The 18,733-nt window shown below is 38.0% G+C and overlaps 1 protein-coding gene across 11 annotated transcripts; it reads left to right on the forward strand.

Moving 5' to 3' along the window:
* Positions 1 to 107: 107 nt before the first annotated feature.
* LOC143881844 (uncharacterized) lies at positions 108 to 13,350 on the forward strand. 11 transcript variants are annotated; one of them, XM_077385145.1, is made up of 9 exons: positions 1,605 to 1,920; positions 2,769 to 2,839; positions 2,983 to 3,056; positions 10,209 to 10,274; positions 10,519 to 10,596; positions 10,844 to 10,921; positions 11,038 to 11,077; positions 11,344 to 11,455; positions 11,756 to 12,434. In XM_077385145.1, exons 5-9 carry the CDS (start codon positions 10,522 to 10,524, stop codon positions 11,940 to 11,942), a joined length of 492 nt encoding a protein of 163 aa, XP_077241260.1. In that variant the 5' UTR covers positions 1,605 to 1,920; positions 2,769 to 2,839; positions 2,983 to 3,056; positions 10,209 to 10,274; positions 10,519 to 10,521; the 3' UTR covers positions 11,943 to 12,434. The 11 variants fall into 11 exon arrangements, with proteins under 11 accessions (XP_077241265.1, XP_077241264.1, XP_077241257.1 ...); XM_077385150.1 differs by lacking the exons at positions 2,983 to 3,056; positions 10,209 to 10,274 and adding an exon at positions 13,223 to 13,350 and having other exon boundaries at positions 108 to 1,920; positions 11,785 to 11,861; XM_077385142.1 differs by lacking the exons at positions 2,983 to 3,056; positions 10,209 to 10,274 and adding an exon at positions 13,223 to 13,350 and having other exon boundaries at positions 1,146 to 1,920; positions 11,756 to 11,861.
* Positions 13,351 to 18,733: the final 5,383 nt, after the last annotated feature.

Consider the following 18,733-nt stretch of genomic DNA (forward strand, 5'->3'; position numbering starts at 1 on the left):
ATGAGTTGAGAAAGGAAAATAAATATCGCCAAGGACCCCATACTCCCCTCATTCCTAGATAATTGATCAGCCTCGCTATTAGCCCCATTGCACTTATCGGGGGTGTTTGTAGTGAGTGAGGGGGTCGAAGACTAAGAAGTGAGTTATTTATACCCAGCATTCTTATGCTTAGATCCAATCTCCTGGTCCCTGTGGAAAGGCATCAATGAGATACCATTCTAGAAGAGCTACAATTCTAATATTGTGTCACGATATACGGGCCAACACTCTAAGGTAGACAGTTTCTATGGGGCGTAAGCCTCCTAGAAGATAACAGAGGTGTGCAAAGGTTTCCTCGGGCCGGACGGAGATTGGCCCTCGAGAGCAAAGGCAGAAGATGGACATGCTGAAATTCGTGAATCTCCACATATGCATTTGCACGATAGTTTGTTTTGGTTTCCAGAAGTAGCAAAAGGCAGGGTGAAGAGCAAGGAGTCCTCTCTTTGTTTTGAGAACATCACTTCCTGACTTCATTAAACACTCCCCTAATTGGCTGTCGATCCTTTTTGCGTGTGGGGTGTTGCAGTGTTGATGAGGAGGCACTTCCGTGTTTATAACATTACTATATTGATGTCAACGAATTCACTTAGGATCGGATCCACCTATGTTTTTACTCATGACCCATTCATATCCCTTGTTGGTCGGAGTGTTTTGGGGATCTTAGTTTTGAGTTTGGATAACAGTCCATTTTGAAATGGACCGTCCATCCGAGAGTCCTATGTTCTACTTATGCTGTACACAGTAAGAGCTTAGGATTAAGCGTGGGAAGAGTAGAGAAACCCAAGAGGAAAATTGTCATTGACCCGGAAAAGCAGAAAGCCTAAAATGTTTTTTGTTATTTTAAGTAGGATTTTAAAATGTTGTGAAAAAAACCCTTCATGAATAGACCAGAAATGAAAGAATTCATGAAGAGTGTTTCTGTACATTTAGATGTAGAGGATGCTCCACTGGATTTTGTGTCTATGATCCAAAATAATTTTGGTCCTTGGGATATATATGAACGGACACACAGTTTAGATCATTGTTCGGATCCTTTTGATCTATCGGATCGTCCTACACCCATTAAACCATATGATTATGTGGTCTTAAATAGTGAGAAGCCTTCTACAACTCCTTCCAACAATTAAAGATGGTCACTGCTCGTTGTGGGTTGGGGTTTGAGATGCATGTCTCTTCTCATCTAAAATTTCTCTGCCCTCAATGCTTCTACCAAAAAACTTACGATTATCTTTTTAGTCCATATACAAGGCGCAAAGATGTGCATATTTCTGACTTGAGCTTCGGAGTGGCCTCCCGGCGCCACAACTGTGGCTCCGGGATCCCTAATGCTTTCTCTGTGAGTGTGGTCTACACGGGGTGAAGCTCTACCAGCCACACGATCGCAGGGACGGAAATCTGCACCATCAAGTAGGCGATTTTTGGATCGTTCTCCTTGGGTGTTCGGTTTCTTAGGGTTTCTCGGCGGCCGTTGCTGTTTTGAGAGAAGAGCAACATAGATGCTTTAAATTGGTGGTAAATGCAGCGTGGGACCTCATTTTGATGATCCAAACCATTCATTTAAAATGCCGTATAATGGGTGGGCCATAGTATCATACATTTCTAACCATCCGAGTAGTATGATATTCCTTGTACAGCCAACATATGAATGGTTAGGATGATCTTTGAGGTGGGTACCACCCATAGAGCCAAAAATATGGTTTAGACTTTAGAGTTTAGATCCTCCGTAGAAAGAAGAACAAGTCACAACCGTACGAAATTCGTCTCTTTAAATTTCCCCCCACTAAAAAACCGTACGTCCCACCCAATTATATTTCGTTTTCGTATTTCTTTCCCAAAAGATCCTTAGCCCGATCATATTCTCCGTCTAGATGGAGTTTTGGGGTAAGCATTTCTTCCCTTTTTCCCCATCGAATTTCTCTATTTGTTTTCTGGTTTGCCTCATTATTATTATTGCTGTTTCAATCTCTGAAATGACGATCCAGAACATGTGCGTTTCATTGTTTTCTGATGTGGGTTTTTTGCTAAAAAATGTTTCATCTCAATGAATTGTGAAAATGTAGATTGGATTCCATCTATTTCAGTCTTAGAAATGCTTCTCTTCCACTGGAGTTGTAGAAAATGAACCAGAATCTGGCCATTAAAATTAGAATGAGAATGTCAGATTCAATTTTCTTTGCTAAAATGTCCGAAACAGAGATTCCATTTACATCGTGATTAATATATTTTTGAATGAGTGGATATATTCATCTAGATTAGGATTTTTTCTTCCTCTTTTATATGTAGTTCATGTTGCTAGAATTGCTGAATTTAATGAAAACTTGGCATATCTTTCATTGACTTGGCTGAGTCGGCTTGGTTTTACCTTGGCTGAGTTTTTGTCTGAGTCCAAGCTTTTATAAACACGGACTCTTCCTCAAACTTACTCTTAGTAGATTTCATAGTAACATTATTTTTCTGACTGGTCTTGAAGAATCAATGCTTATTGTAAATTTGGCCATAAATATTTCTATATGTTTTCCTACTTGTTTGGGTTGCTTTCACCTCCTGTGCTCAGCTGTCCTTAAATTGGCAACATTAAAGAGTTGATAATAAAACTGTGAGATGCTCGAATGGATTCCTTTTTACTCTCCATGTAAAATGGAACTTACTGATACTTGTAAATTTATGTTTTTTTGTTATGGTTGTTGTTGCTGAAGCTATTTATCTGGTAAACTTGTTATGATATCTAGGTGTTGAAGTTAAAGCCAGGGAACCCCTTAAGTGCGAGCCCGGTTTTTATAAATGTGTGCATATCTCACTGGTAGTTATCATTTATCAAGTCTAACTGTTTTTCTTTGATTCTCTAAATCAGCATTCATTGCCTTTACTAAATATGTGGCCTCCAATTAAACATTCTCCTGGCTAATAGAAAAAATAATTAAACCTTCTACTGCCATTATGTAGGCATCTCTTGGGGAATCTAAAAAGGAGAAGGAAAATGTGCCCATTCGCCTCTATGTTAAGGCTGGGGATTAGAAGTTAGTCCTTGGAACTCTTTTGTCAGAAACCTGTGCTCAATTTTCATTTAATCTGGTCCTTGAGAAAGAATTTGACCTATCTCACAGTTGGGAAAATGGGAGTGTCTGCTTCTTTGGTTACAAAGCCAGCATTCAGAAAGAATGTCCTTTGCATTGTTTTCTTAAGTTAATAGTTTTGGTGTATTAAATACTTACGTTTCACTGCTTACTTCTTTTATTCGTTGATCGGTTTCCTTGACTGTGGTCTTTTCTCTTTGTCACATCTGATGTTTGATTTTGCATTTTCAAAATCATGTATATTACATGTTTTAGTGTTTTGGAAAATGTTTTATCAAAAGCGTTTGGGAAAAAGAAAATGTTTTCTTGGAAATATTTGCTTTTACAAAAGGATGTAGAAGTGTAGTTGAAAAGATAGTCCCACATCGGATGAGAGAAAAGAAAGAGAAGGGCTTATAAAGCACTACCTTTTCTAACTCTTGTTGATTGCACATTGGGTTGAACCCATGGTTGGACCCGCGGGACGGTGCAACGCACCGTTCGCACACGCGCACGCGCACGCGCACGCGCGGCGTGGGCAATGGGCTATAGGGCGCATAGTAGCGCTTTTTTAGGCGCACTTTGCACTTTGCATAGATGGTTGATCTAACGATGACTGGGTTGGAGAGAGGTTTTACTCAAGCCAACAGTCACATCTAGGATCGATCAGGACCGTTCAATATCAATGGGTGCGATCTAACGGTCAGATTTCAAACATTCTGGAAAGGTGCCCTGCAGAGGTGTTTTTCACACTGAAAAGACACCAGATGGTCTATAAAAAAAATGTGCAAACTTCAGTCATTTCAGATAGAAATCGAATTGGCAATTCTGACTGATTTTACACTCTCTTCTACACTCCTACAAAAATCCCCAAGTATTTCTACATACTGTTTTTCTTTTGTTTACTGTTCTAGATACTGTTTTTCTGCAGACACAGAATCTAGAGATTTCTCTAAGGCTTGAAATTTCGGAAGGGCATTTCGGGTTTGATTCCGCTAGTGCTACGCATCATCAAACATTAGTAGGGCTTCCCTACTAAGCTTCATTGTATCTTGGAGGCAATTCGCGGATCCCCTTTGCACACTACTAGTGGGGGCGGATCTTGTCTTAAGGAAAGTGATATCACGCCTTGAAGCAACAAGTTTCTGTTTTCTATCATCAACAATACCCTCAACAACTTTTCCAACAATCTTAAGACAAGAATTTTCTACTGTTGCTTCAATGGCACTTTATTCAGTTCGTCAAATGACCCAAGACTTTGTCAAACTCGAACGTTTCGACAAAGGAAATTTCAAGCGTTGGCAGAAGAAGTTGCACTTCATTTTGACATCACTCAAAGTGGTCCATGTTCTCACTACTCTAAAGCCGTCAGCAAATGAAAATGAAACTTTGGCGGAGGCTCGTGCAAGGATGAAGTGGGAACAGGATGACTACATTTGCAAAGGGCACATCCTAAATGCTATGTCAGATACACTATTTGACATATATCAAGGCATGGGATCAGCAAGTGAAATCTGGAATGCACTTGAAGCCAAATACTTGGCGGAAGATGCCAGTAGCAAGAAATTCACTGTGAGTCAATTTTTAAATTTTAAAATGGTAGATGATAAGTCTGTTATTGATCAATTACATGAAATACAACATGTAATTAATCAAATTCATTTGCAAGGCATCCTTCTTGATGATTCCTTCATTGTCCCGTCAATTATTGACAAACTTCCACCAAATTGGAAAGACTTTAGAAAAAGTCTAAAACACAAGAAAGATGAAATGTCTATTGAAGACTTGGCTCAATGCCTCAGGATTGAGGAAGAGTCAAGAATCAGAGACAAGAAAGAAAATGAAACTGTATCCTCTAAGATCCATTTGGTGGAAAATGTCAAGAATTCGAACCAACAAAGAAAAGGCAATTGGAAGAGAAACAAACACCCTGAAAAGAATACTAATAAAAATAAGAAAAGAAAGGGTGCTTGTTTCAACTGTGGCAAACCAGGCCATTACAAGAGTGAGTGCCGACTTCTTAAGGATAAGAAGTCGGGTGCACCAACAGACAAAGAAAAGTTTGTCGCCATGATTTCAGAGGCAAATATGCTTGAAGATGGCAATGATTGGTGGATTGACTCTGGTGCGACGATGCATGTCTGTAAAGACAGGAACCTGTTTTCAACTTATGAAACAGTTGAAGATGGAAGCGTGTTATACATGGGAAATTCGTCGACAGCAGAAGTCAAAGGGAAGGGCAAGGTGGAACTTGAGTTCACATCCGGCAAGCGACTCACTCTAACCGGTGTCTACCATGTACCAGAAGTTAGAAAGAACTTAGTGTCTGGAAGCATTCTCAACAAGAATGGCTTCAAACTTGTATTTGAATCTGACAAGTTCATTCTTTCTAAGGGGGGTACCTTTGTTGGGAAGGGATATATGTATGAAGGGATGTTCAAACTTAATATCAATAAAGTGAATGTCTTTGCTTATGTTTTGGATTCTTCTTTATCTTTATGGCATAATCGTTTAGGACATGTAAATACTAGGAAAATGAATGATATGGTTAAGTTAACCTTAATTCCTAAATATGAAAATGACTTAGTAGATAGATGTAAAACATGCATGCAAACCAAGATAATCACTAAGTCATTTCCTAAAGTAGATAGAACTTCTAACTTGTTAGATTTAATTCATAGTGATGTATGTGACATTCATAGTGTTCCCACAAAGGGAGGTAAAAAGTACTTTGTTACATTTATTGATGATTATTCTAAGTACTGTTATGTTTATCTACTTAGTCATAAAGATGAGGTTTTAGAAAAATTTAAGATTTATAAAACTGAAGTAGAAAACCAATGTATAACAAGCATTAAATGTCTCAGATCAGATAGAGGTGGTGAATATCACTTTCCTCATTTCTGTGAATCAGTAGGCATAGTCCATGAAACTTCTGCCCCTTATACACCACAACAAAATGGTGTAGCAGAAAGGAAGAATATGACACTTACTGAAATGATTAATGCTATGCTTGTTAATTCTGGTTTAAATAAAAGTTTTTGGGGTGAAGCCTTACTTACAACTTGTCACATTTTGAATAGGGTACCAAGTAAGAAATCTGATATAACCCCTTATGAATTGTGGAAGAAAAGGAAACCAAACTTAAGTTACCTTAAAGTTTGGGGTTGTAGATCTATAGTTAAAGTCTCTAAACCTAAGTTAAGAAAATTAGGTGAAAAGGGTATTGAGTGTATCTTTTTGGGATATGCTAGTCACAGTAAGGCCTATAGGTTCTTAGTTATAGAACCTAATGATTTCATAGATGTCAATACCATAATTGAATCTAGAGATGCCTTTTTCTATGAAAATAGGTTCACTTCAATTCCTAAAGAAATTGAACCTACAACTTCTGTAGATCATCCTTTAGAATCACAAACAGAAGTTGGTGAACCTAGTGTACAACCTAGTAAAATAAGAAGAAGTTCAAGAGATAGAAGGGATAGGAGTTTTGGCCCTGACTTTGTAACCTACCTGGTAGAAGGGACAAGGGAAAAACTCCAAGGTTCTATCTTGTTAAACTTTAGCATAGAAAGTGACCCTCAAACCTATGGAGAAGCCATAAAGTCACAAGATGCTGCTTTTTGGAAAGAAGCAATTAATGACGAAATGGATTCTATCATGGGTAATAAAACTTGGATTTTGGTTGATCTACCACCTGGGTTTAAACCTATAGGATGTAAATGGATCTTCAAGAAGAAGATCAAAGTAGATGGGACCATAGAAAAGTTTAAGGCAAGGTTAGTTGCCAAAGGGTTTACTCAAAAACCCGGTATTGATTACTTTGATACATATGCACATGTTGCTAGGATTTCTACCATTAGAGTGTTGATTGCCCTTGCTTCCATATACAAACTTCACATTCACCAGATGGATGTTAAAACCGCATTCTTAAATGGTGAACTTGATGAAGAAGTGTATATGGAACAACCTGAGGGATTTATTCTGCCAGGCCAAGAGCATAAAGTATGTAAGCTTATCAAATCTTTGTATGGGCTTAAGCAAGCCCCTAAACAATGGCATGAAAGATTTGATAAAGTCTTAGTGTCAAATGGTTATAAGATACATGAGTCAGATAAATGTATATACAGTAAATTTAAGGGTGGCAAATGTGTTGTTATTTGTTTATATGTTGATGACATGTTAATTTTTAGTACCGATATTGAAAGCATTCAAAGTACTAAATCATATCTTTCTCAAAACTTTGATATGAAAGATATGGGTGAAGCTGATGTGATTTTGGGTATTAGAATCATAAGACAGAATAATGGTCTTATTCTAACACAATCACATTATATTGAGAAAGTTCTCAAAAAGTTTAACCATTTTGAATGTTCACCCATTTCTACACCTTTTGACCCAAATATAAAGTTGTATCTTAATACTGGTAGGACTATCTCTCAACTAGGGTATGCTAGTGTAATTGGTAGTCTTATGTATGCTATGACTTGTACTAGGCCAGACATAGCATATGATGTAGGTAAACTTAGTAGGTTTACCAGTAATCCTAGTTTTTCTCATTGGAATGCAGTCTATAGAGTTTTAAAATATTTAAAGAAAACTATAGACTATGGTTTATGTTATAGTGGGTATCCAACTGTAATAGAAGGATACTCTGATGCTAGTTGGATAACTAAGCGTATAGACCATTTATCAACCAGTGGGTGGATTTTCACCCTTGGTGGGGGAGCAGTCTCCTGGGCCTCTAAGAAACAGACATGCATAACAACTTCAACTATGGAAGCAGAGTTTATAGCTCTGGCAGCATGTTGTAAAGAGGCGGAATGGCTTCGGAATTTGTTATTGGAAATTCCGTTATGGTCTAAACCAATGCCATCGATTTATGTCCATTGTGATAGTCAGGCCACACTATCAAGGGCATATAATCATGTTTATAATGGTAAGTCCAGACATATAGGACTTAGACATAGTGCTATAAGAGAGTTACTTACTAATGGAGTAGTAACCATTGATTTTGTGAGATCGAGCCAAAACTTGGCCGATCCATTCACAAAAGCTCTTGCAAGAGATCTGGTGTGTAAAACATCATTAGGGATGGGGTTAAAGCCATTAACCAATAGTCACCAATGATGGAACATCAACTCAACACTTGAATAAACATCAAGTCTTGAGTTCAATGAGTCCAAGTACATCATATGGAGTGATTGCAAGCACTATAATCTGTATTATTTGCCATCCCAAGGTAAAGTGCTTGGTACCTGTAATGTTTAAAAGGAGAAGGCTGAGTATTTAAACTCTTAATAGGCTTATAACATAGTGTTGGAGTGTTTTAGTTACAGGGGCACTCTTGATAAGCCTACCTATGTGAGTGTGGAAGTGGTGCCGCTTCCTATGAGACCTGGCTAGTCTCTAGAGCGCTCATGAAACCAAGATATAGACACAAGGCCAGTACATGTGTCGGTTTTAGAAATTGCCCAAAGAGGTGAAATCTTGTGTGTAAGACGTATCCGGTTAACCAAATAGAATAGCTAGTTCAAAGATACGTCTACTATGCAATTCTGGTTAACTTTGATATGTCCTCACTAAGTGAAGGTTCAAATCGAGAGATACCTTCATCTATGCATAAGATTTCCAAGCCTGATGAGAAAATTTTCTTTGATTTTGAAAATGGTGGGGGATTGTTAGTGATTTTGCATTTTCAAAATCATGTATATTACATGTTTTAGTGTTTTGGAAAATGTTTTATCAAAAGCGTTTGGGAAAAATAAAATGTTTTCTTGGAAATATTTGCTTTTACAAAAGGATGTAGAAGTGTAGTTGAAAAGATAGTCCCACATCGGATGAGAGAAAAGAAAGAGAAGGGCTTATAAAGCACTACCTTTTCTAACTCTTGTTGATTGCACATTGGGTTGAACCCATGGTTGGACCCGCGGGACGGTGCAACGCACCGTTCGCACACGCGCACGCGCGGCGTGGGCAATGGGCTATAGGGCGCATAGTGGCGCTTTATTGGCGCTTTTTTAGGCGCACTTTGCACTTCGCACGTACGCAACGTCGCGAGGAGCGATTGGAGCCTTTAATTTTTCCAGATTTGATCTGCACCGTTGGATCAAGATGAAGGTGGACCGGTCGGATGGGTGGGTCAAATGGTTCGCAAGCCCATCAAGCCGAATGGTTCAGTTGAGTTGGGCTTCGGTTCGGGCCTAACGGTGGGCCTGTTTCGGTTCGGGTCTAACGGTCGGCCCAACGGACCCATGACTCCAACGGTCAAAGGGTGTGATCAAATGGGTTGTGTCCCTTTCCCCAACGGTCATGTGCCAAGGGGGTGCGATCCACACCATAGATGGTTGATCTAACGATGACTGGGTTGGAGAGAGGTTTTACTCAAGCCAACAGTCACATCTAGGATCGATCAGGACCGTTCAATATCAATGGGTGCGATCTAACGGTCAGATTTCAAACATTCTAGAAAGGTGCCCTGTAGAGGTGTTTTTCACACTGAAAAGACACCAGATGGTCTATAAAAAAAATGTGCAAACTTCAGTCATTTCAGATAGAAATCGAATTGGCAATTCTGACTGATTTTACACTCTCTTCTACACTCCTACAAAAATCCCCAAGTATTTCTACATACTGTTTTTCTTTTGTTTACTGTTCTAGATACTGTTTTTCTGCAGAAACAGAATCTAGAGATTTCTCTAAGGCTTGAAATTTCGGAAGGGCATTTCGGGTTTGATTCCGCTAGTGCTACGCGTCATCAAACATTAGTAGGGCTTCCCTACTAAGCTTCATTGTATCTTGGAGGCAATTCGCGGATCCCCTTTGCACACTACTAGTGGGGGCGGATCTTGTCTTAAGGAAAGTGATATCACGCCTTGAAGCAACAAGTTTCTGTTTTCTATCATCAACAATACCCACAACAACTTTTCCAACAGTTTTCACTGGTAAGTCTTGAAATCATGTATCCTATTATTGCAAAGTTCTGCTTTCAATGATACACCACGTGTTTTCAATGATACGCCATATAGTAAATCTTTGTCTATTGATTGGATTACGTATATTGAGCGCTATTTCTTTTTTCTGGCAACAACTTTTGTTTTCTCTTTCACCGGTTAGGATGGCCCAGATCCCAACCAGGAGCAAGAACAATATGATGATAAATCTGCGGAACTTTAATTTGAGGTATACAATTTTTTTTTCTACAAAAAACAAAAGAAAAGCTATTTGGTTTCTAGCTTAGTATTATTACTGGACTATTATAATCACTAATAATTCTCTTTTAAATGATTGTTAGCTGCATTCATCATGAATCAATATCATTCAAGAAAAAACTTAGTGGGTTCATTAATTACTTATAACGCCGGTTGAAAATATCAAGTGTTCATGTACTAAATGCCTTGCTTTTGATTGGATGAGTGTTGTACAGAACATGCTTAAAGAGGACCTCGAACGTGATGATGAGGATGGCGATGAGGACGGAAGCTCCAAGGAAAATGAAATTGAGGTATATAATTTTTTTTTTCTAGAGAAAGAACAAAACAAAAGCTATTTGGTTTCAAACTTAGTATTATTAGTGGACTAATATGGTCACTAATAATCCTCTTTTAAATGATTGTTAGCTGCGTTCATCATGAATCAATACCATTCAAGAAAAAAACTTGCCTCGTTCGTTAATTACTTATATTGCCCGGTGAAAATATCAATTGTTCGTCTACTAAATGCTTGTTTTTGATTGAATGAGCATTGTACAGGACATGCTTGAAGGGGAAGGCCGAAGTGATGACGAGGACAAAAGCTTTGAGGAGGAAGAGGAAGCTACACCCAAAAAAGTATGTTTACAATGTCTCCCTAGTTAAGCTCCTTGTTTATTGAATATTTGGATATTATTAAAGCTTCTTTTTCATATTCCTGTTTTCAACCTGCTGCAAAAACACCTGTTCCTAAGAAGAAGGCCAAGTTGGTTACACCCGGAATCCAGAATACAGGTATGCTACCTCAGCTTGCTTGCATGTGGCTCTTTAACAAGATGTTTATTCTATATACTGTGAAAAAATTGCGCAATTCCCATTTTTCAAGAAGACTACAACTATGAAATTTAAGCCTGTGGATGTTTAGGTACTTTTGGTCACTCCAATTTTTGGATATTAAAATTTAAAACCACGTTTGGATATCTGATATTGGGTTTCTATAATATGTTCAATTCAAACTTGAAACGTTGCATTCATGTTATTGACCAACTAATAAACTGTAGGTGGGAAGAACGGTGGGCACATAGCTACTCCTTACCCTGCACCACCTGCAACTTGTGACAATTGGAGGCCTCAAACCACACTTGGCAATTTTGTTTGCTGTGCTTGTAGAATGTATGGCTTTCATATTCTATTCCTTTTTTCCATTTTGTTTTGATTGTAATCAAATGAATGTATTTTAGTGGCGTTTAGTTGCAAATTTTGAGATAATGATTTTTGCAAAAGGTTTTGGTAAATCTGTACGGGATTTTGAAGTGACCTTTTTAATATGCTATAGATATCAAAGAAATCAATATCGGTTGTTTTACCAAAAGTTCATAATATAGATGAGTGCTGTTATTCAAGTTTCTAAGACCCCAAGTTTCTGAGCCCCCTAAAAATACGCTTATCTTTGTCTTAATCTTTGCCTAACAGACATTTCTTAACTTTTGATTCCTTACAAGAGCACAACAAGTCGATGCACGGTGTCTACCAAGTTCTAGAGAAGAACGGTTTCGTCTCGAATGACATAATGGTAATGGTAAGTAACCAGCTTCTTATAGAAAACTGGTTGTTCCTGGGAGGTTCCTATCGTTTTATTTTGTTTACAGTGACTCTTTGATAGGCAAGGGTTTTTGGTTATATTGTTGTCATTGTTTTGAAAATCTTATGATTTACGATTTGATTTATGATTCAAATCAAATCTTATGCATAACGATTTGAATCTCATGATTGAATCTTAATTTATATGAATCTTACGATTCGATCGTAAATCGTACGATTTATACGATTCTTGTGATTTATCCAAATTAAGTTTTGTATAAAAGAAAAGAGGACCTTCTTTCGAAAGACCCCATTAGAAGGAAGTAGGGAGAAGAGTAGGAGTTGGAACGATTGAACCAGTCAAGCACAATGCATGTGCTTGAGGGCATTACTTAAATCAAGGTTGGAGAAGACTATAATGAGGACAGCATTGATGACTCTAGTTTTTTATGATTGATATTTGTCATGATGTATGATACTTTGAGAATTGATATGATCTTGTGTCTTTTTTTTAAAGATTATTATTCAATATGCATGGGTTTGGATGAGAAAAAGATAATAAGTATGTGTCAAGTTTGTTACCAAATAGTATTAAGATTTTTTTTTTTGAAAAATGATAGCCAATTTTATTAAAAGAGAGGACCGAGATGGTCAAAATACAACCAAAGGAAGAGAATACAACATCACAAAATAAACTACATGAAGATGGTCACGGCGGAAGGGAATCGAAGAGAGCTAGAGATTCCTTGAACGCCCCATCTCTAGCTAACCTATCAACCACCTGATTCGGAGACCGCCGGACATGAAGAAACTCAACCTCGAAGGATATGCGGATTTTAGAATCTTGGATTTCCTCAAAATCTTTGGATATCCAAGGCATTCTACGATTTTCTAAATCTGATTTTTGGTCTCTGAAATAGGTTTTCTATCTCCTGGTCTCTCCCGTAATTTTTTACTATGTAACCCCTTTTTCTTTATTTAATTCCATTCTTTACTAGTTTTGCACGTTGTGATTCCTCTTCTCAAAAAAATTGTGGTTGGAAAGAACTCCTATTATGCATAGGGGACATATATGCAAAGCCATATTTTGATAACTGCACTAACACCTAATTATTAACACTCTTCCAAGTCCCATGTTAAAATTATGGTATTTTCTATGGGAGCTGATATTTCCGCTCCACTTTTAGACTAATCCACTCCAACTTGGAGTGGATTGGTCTAAAAGTGGAGTGGAAATATCCAAAGCATAGGGGATTTGATATTTCCTTTTCTATTCTCTAATGCAAACATAAATTGTTTGGAAGTTTTCTATTTGAATGAAAAAGAATTGACCACCCTATATTATTAATGTATTTTCAGATTAATTGTCGTTGATAGTTAGTGAGAGTGACTGCTCAAGATGCTGCCCCTTTCACACCTCAAAAGGAGGGCTCTTCCATGAATCATCACAAAGGCAAGATTTTGGAAAATCTGATAATAGAGGTCCACATGTCATATTGGAAATTATTGGTTTATGGGTTTACAATTTCCATAATTTAAAAACTCAGAAACTCTACTCGACCTGAAAGTCTGTCTAATTCAAGTCACTTTGAGGAAGTGATTCGTTAATGTGTTTACTCTGTTATTTTCTAAAGCTTTGAAAAGTTAGGTACTGTTACCTTTGAAAACTTAGGGGCCGTTTGGATACGTGGATTTTAGAATCCAAGTTTTAGTTTGAAAACAGTGTAAAAGAGGGTTCACAATCAAGCTGTTGTATGCTGTACTGGCAACGTTTCTAGGATTTTAAGTAGGAAAATCAGGTTTTAGGAATCTCAGGATGGGGGAGAGGTTCTTAAAACCTGGTTTTCTTAAAATTCAAGAAAATCTGCCAGGAAAGCATACAGTAGGTTGATCATTATCCATCTTTTACATTGTTTTCAAACTAAAAACCTGTATTCTAAAATCCGCGTATCCAAACAGCCCCTTACGCGGATTTTAGAATTCGGGATTTCTTAAAAATTGTAGCTAAGAGACAAGAGAAGAAGCGGACCAGCCGTTGTTTTTTACTTCTCGCCCTTCTTTCCTACAACAAGAGAGTAGCATATCCTCCCATTTTTCCAGGTTTTAGAAATCTCAGGATGCAGGAGAGATTTCTAAAACCTGGTTTTCTGACTTAAAATCCAAGAAACGCTGCCAGGGCAGCGGCAACAGCTTGATCATGAACCCTCTTTTACAGTGTTTTCAAACTAAAAACATGGATTTCGTGGATTTTAGAATCCAGGTTTTTAGTTTGGAAACAATGTAAAAGAGGGTCATGATTGTTGGGTTTTCACCGAAGAAAACCCACTTTAATTATGAAGCAAATAATATGTGGATAAAAAAGAATCAAACAATCAAGAGAGCAATCACAAAAGAGAACACTGAGATTTACGTGGAAAACCCTCCAACGAAGAGGGAAAAACCACGGGGCGAATCCGACGAAATATCCACTAATCAAAGTAAGTAATACAACATCTTTCCCTCAAGTTTTCACCAAAAACTTGAGCCAATACAAGAAACAAGAGAGATAAATGGTTACCTCGTTGTGAACAACAAAACCCACTTTCTCACCAAAAAATACCCACTTCAATCTTCAACTCGAAGAAACTCAAATCCTCGCGAAGTCTCTGTGAGATGAGAGGATCCAACGGCAAGGTGAAAATCTCCAAGAAGAACGCTCCAAAACCTTGGTTTTGATTCCACACAAAACTCCCAAGACAGCTACTAAGAAAAAACTCTTCCTTTTCTTCTCCTTCTTCTCTTTCCTCTCTACTCTTTTCTTTTCTTTTCTTTCTATTCTCCCTTTTTAACCTAACGTTTTATCAAAAATGTCAACACACCATTGACTCCCACTTTTCCCTTTTTTTTTTATAGGAAACTAAACATTCCTATTCTAAATAGGATACGTGTGTTTGTGGGTGTGGCCTACATGGGTTGGACCCACAACAATGATCTGGCTACCGGTATGCTGTTCTGGCAGCGTTTCTTGGATTTTAAGTAAGAAAACCAGGTTTTAGAAATCTCTACTTTATCCTGCGATTTCTAAAACCTGGAAACATGGGATGATTGCCAGCTCTCTTGTTGTCTTTTAAGTTAAGCAGTGAGTGTTAGTGTGGTGAACTTGCACAATGGTAATGGGGTTTTATTGCATAATGGAGTGTTCTTTTTGATGTCTCGATATTCTTTCCGACATTTTTGGTTTTCAATTAACGGGGGTTTGAAAGTTCATCTATTAGGCAATCTCCAAGAATTAACACATTCCTTTGTGCATATATGGAAATCAAATTTCCTTGCAAGATTTGCTACAAAAGAGTCCTACCCCAATTCCAAATGAACAATAGCTCTTACTCACAGGGATTGCTTGAGAATTGGGACAAACCTCCCAATAAACCCGTCAAAGAGAACTTCCTAATGACCTAAGAACTCAAGTCACTCCCTATCTATACCATCAGTTTCCCTCCCAAGTTTATGTACTAAAATCAGCTGAAATTTACAAGCATGCTTCCAAAGGTTTTTTTAATTTAACAACCAAGAAAACCAAGCATGTGTAAACTGCATACTCATTTCAATTTCTCTATTCTTTTTAGGTTGTAGGCAAGATCTTGAAGAGGCATGGAAGCATGATGAAATTGAATGCTCAGTTTTTATTTTATTAGATTGGGGATACTTCAGTATTGACGTGAAATTTCAGTGATCACTACTAAATTTGCTTTAGTTTCTCCTTACCGTATTCCGGTTCATTGATGGAGAAAGTATCCAACAGCCCTCCACATGGGGAGGGGAGGCTGACTTGCTGATGGTTTCTCAAGTTCTTCCATAAGTTCCACTCTAATGTTTTCGATATTGTTTGTCTATGTAAGTCCTGGTTTTTAGTTCCATGATCTAGATGCTTAAATAATTTTTTCCATGGAACATGGATATAACTTTATTTTATATCTCTAGAATGCTTTCTCAAAATCCCTCATTTTTCATGTAATTTTTTCGTTTTGTTCGTTAACGAGATTTCTCTTCACACTGCAGAGTTCTTTCAATTTAAAGCAGGGGTTTTGTTCTTCATTCAATGGGTATGAATTTCAACCCAAAATTGGCAGAAAGATGGACACACATTGTTCGTCCATTTTCCACCCCACCTTTGATTGGGTTAAGATGATCCTATAGGGCTTATTTTTGGTACACACCCTATCCCAAAATTTATTTATTAGTAATGGACTAATAGTTATTTTGATATGGAAAACAGGAGGTTTTATATGGTGTAAGCCCTTATAGTCCCGTATTTTTCAAGAAGTATTGTACGGACTACCCTATAGGATGATCCAAACCGTCCATGTGATGGGCCACAAAACCATACACTTGGATGCTGTCCTCACTTTCAGAATCTCACGAGTTCTACACATTTTGGTTTGCTCTCTCTCTCTCTCTCTCTCTCTCTCGGAAATGGTAAAATACGTATTAAGATTTAAGAAGAGGGGGGTGTTTTGGAATCTCAGTTTTTGAGTTTGGATAACAGTCCATTTTGAATTGGACCGTCCATCTGAGCGTACGAGGTTCTACTTATGTTGTACACAGAGGGTTAAGGGTGGGAAGAGCAGAGAACTCGAGAGGAAAATTGTCATTGAACTGAAAAAGCAGCAAACCGAAATGTTATTAGCTACTTTGAGTAGGGTGTTTTAATGTTGTGAAAAAAACCCTTCATGAATAGACATAAATGAACGAAATCATGAAGGGTGTTTCTGTACATTGATTCCCTCCACTTGGATCTATGATGATGCTCCATAGGATTTTGTGGCTCCGATTCAAAATAATTTTGGACCTTAGGATATGAAGTCAATGGACACAGTTTAGATCATTGTTCGGACCCTTTTGATCTATCGGACCGTCTGAGTCCATCGATTGACATCCCTACATTACTAGAACAACCATGGCATACGGTGTCTTTGTGCATGTCCTCAGAGGGCATGTTCAAAACTCTCACTGCAAACCATATTTATCAATTAGGAGCATGATTTGAAGAGGGGAAAATGGTAGTACTACATATTTTGAGAAAATGGGAGAAAAGTTCAACAGATGTTAGTAGAAAATATTAAATATCCACATACTTCTTATCTTTATTACTAATTGTATGTTTAGAAGTTCATACGACTATAAATTGCCTTCCACTGGTGGTTTTCCCTTCTCTTTTGGCCTCCATTATTTACGCCGGCGTACCCATTGTTTCTCTTTTGGCTTAAAATCTTTTCCCTTCTCTTTTGGTCCTCATTATTTACGCCAGCTTACGTCATTATTTACGCTTTCCGCCAGCGTACCCCTTTATTTCTGCCGGCGTACACCCTATTTTTGCTTACACCCTTGATATTTGATTCAATGGCAGCCTCTTAAAAATGAGCTGTTGTTGGATCAAATATCAAGGGTGGTACCGATTTCATGGTACTTGACGATCCGGCACCATAGAAAAACTCATGTAAATCAGTGACCAAGACATAGGTGGATCCAATTTGAAGTGTGGATCCGTTGACAGCCCTAGGCTATGCCCCCTTTTTATATTCCTGTGAAGGACAACCTCGGCAGAATTTTCAAGGATTGTTATCCTCGTGGTGAGCAATGACCATGATACTTGAATGGGTCAATTAAATATGATTTTGTGGAAGCGGGTACACCATATTAAAGGATTTTCAAGATTGTCTTAAATAGGGAGATGCCTTCTAGAACTCCTTCCGACAATCTTAAATATGATTTTGTGGAAGCGGGTACACCATATTAAAGGATTGTCATTTTTCAAGGATTGTCTTAAATAGGGAGATGCCTTCTACAACTCCTTCCGACAATTAAAGATTGTCGCTCTCGGTGTGGTTCGGCGTTTGAGATGCATATCTCTTCTTGAAAAGTACGGAATGTAGGCTGATGTTTGGGGAAATTACGGATTAGGAGCTCCTTTTAAAACAAGAACGAAACAGGGGCTAATCTTCAAAATTGGGTGGTCAAATGACCCTGATACCCTTCTAACATCGACAGAGTCCTCCTTTTTCAATACTGCCTATTAAATTGGCATGCTTCACGAGGATTCTTTTGGTTCGTTTGAATGGGATTTGAACCGAAAGAACCTTGGGTTCGTTTCTATCTTGGCCGTCGAAAATAAATAGAGATGGATAGATGCTTGACACATGTCGGAAAACTTAAACTTGTTGGAACACTAAAATTATTGAATACTTTAGTGAGCAGCGTTATCTTTTCTCACTTCTCTTTTGGCTTAGAACGGTAACGTTATTGAATACATCTCTTTTGGCTTAGAATCTTTTCCCTTCTCTTTTGGCCTCCAATATTTACGCCGGCGTACCCATTGTTTCTCTTTTGGCTTAAAATCTTTTCCCTTCTCTTTTGGTCCTCATTATTTACGTTGGCTTACCTCATTATTTACGCTTTCCGCCAGCGTACCCCTTTATTTCTGCCGGCGTACACCCTATTTTCGCTTACACCCTTGATATTTGATCCAATGACAGCCTCTTAAAAATGGGCTGCTGTTGGATCAAATATCAAGGGTGGTACCGATTTCATGGTACTTGACGATCCGGCACCATAGAAAAACTCATGTAAATCAGTGACCAAGACATAGGTGGATCCAATTTGAAGTGTGGATCCGTTGACAGCCCTAGGCTATGCCCCCTTTTTATATTCCTGTGAAGAACAACCTCGACAGAATTTTCAAGGATTGTTATCCTCGTGGTGAACAATGACCATGATACTTGAATGGGTCAATTAAATATGATTTTGTGGAAGCGGGTACACCATATTAAAGGATTTTCAAGATTGTCTTAAATAGGGAGATGCCTTCTAGAACTCCTTCCGACAATCTTAAAT

Source organism: Tasmannia lanceolata, unplaced genomic scaffold, assembly GCF_043159265.1.
Source record: "Tasmannia lanceolata isolate RefF3 unplaced genomic scaffold, GAP_Taslan_0.1 ptg000007l, whole genome shotgun sequence".
Classification (NCBI taxonomy): Eukaryota; Viridiplantae; Streptophyta; class Magnoliopsida; order Canellales; family Winteraceae; genus Tasmannia; species Tasmannia lanceolata.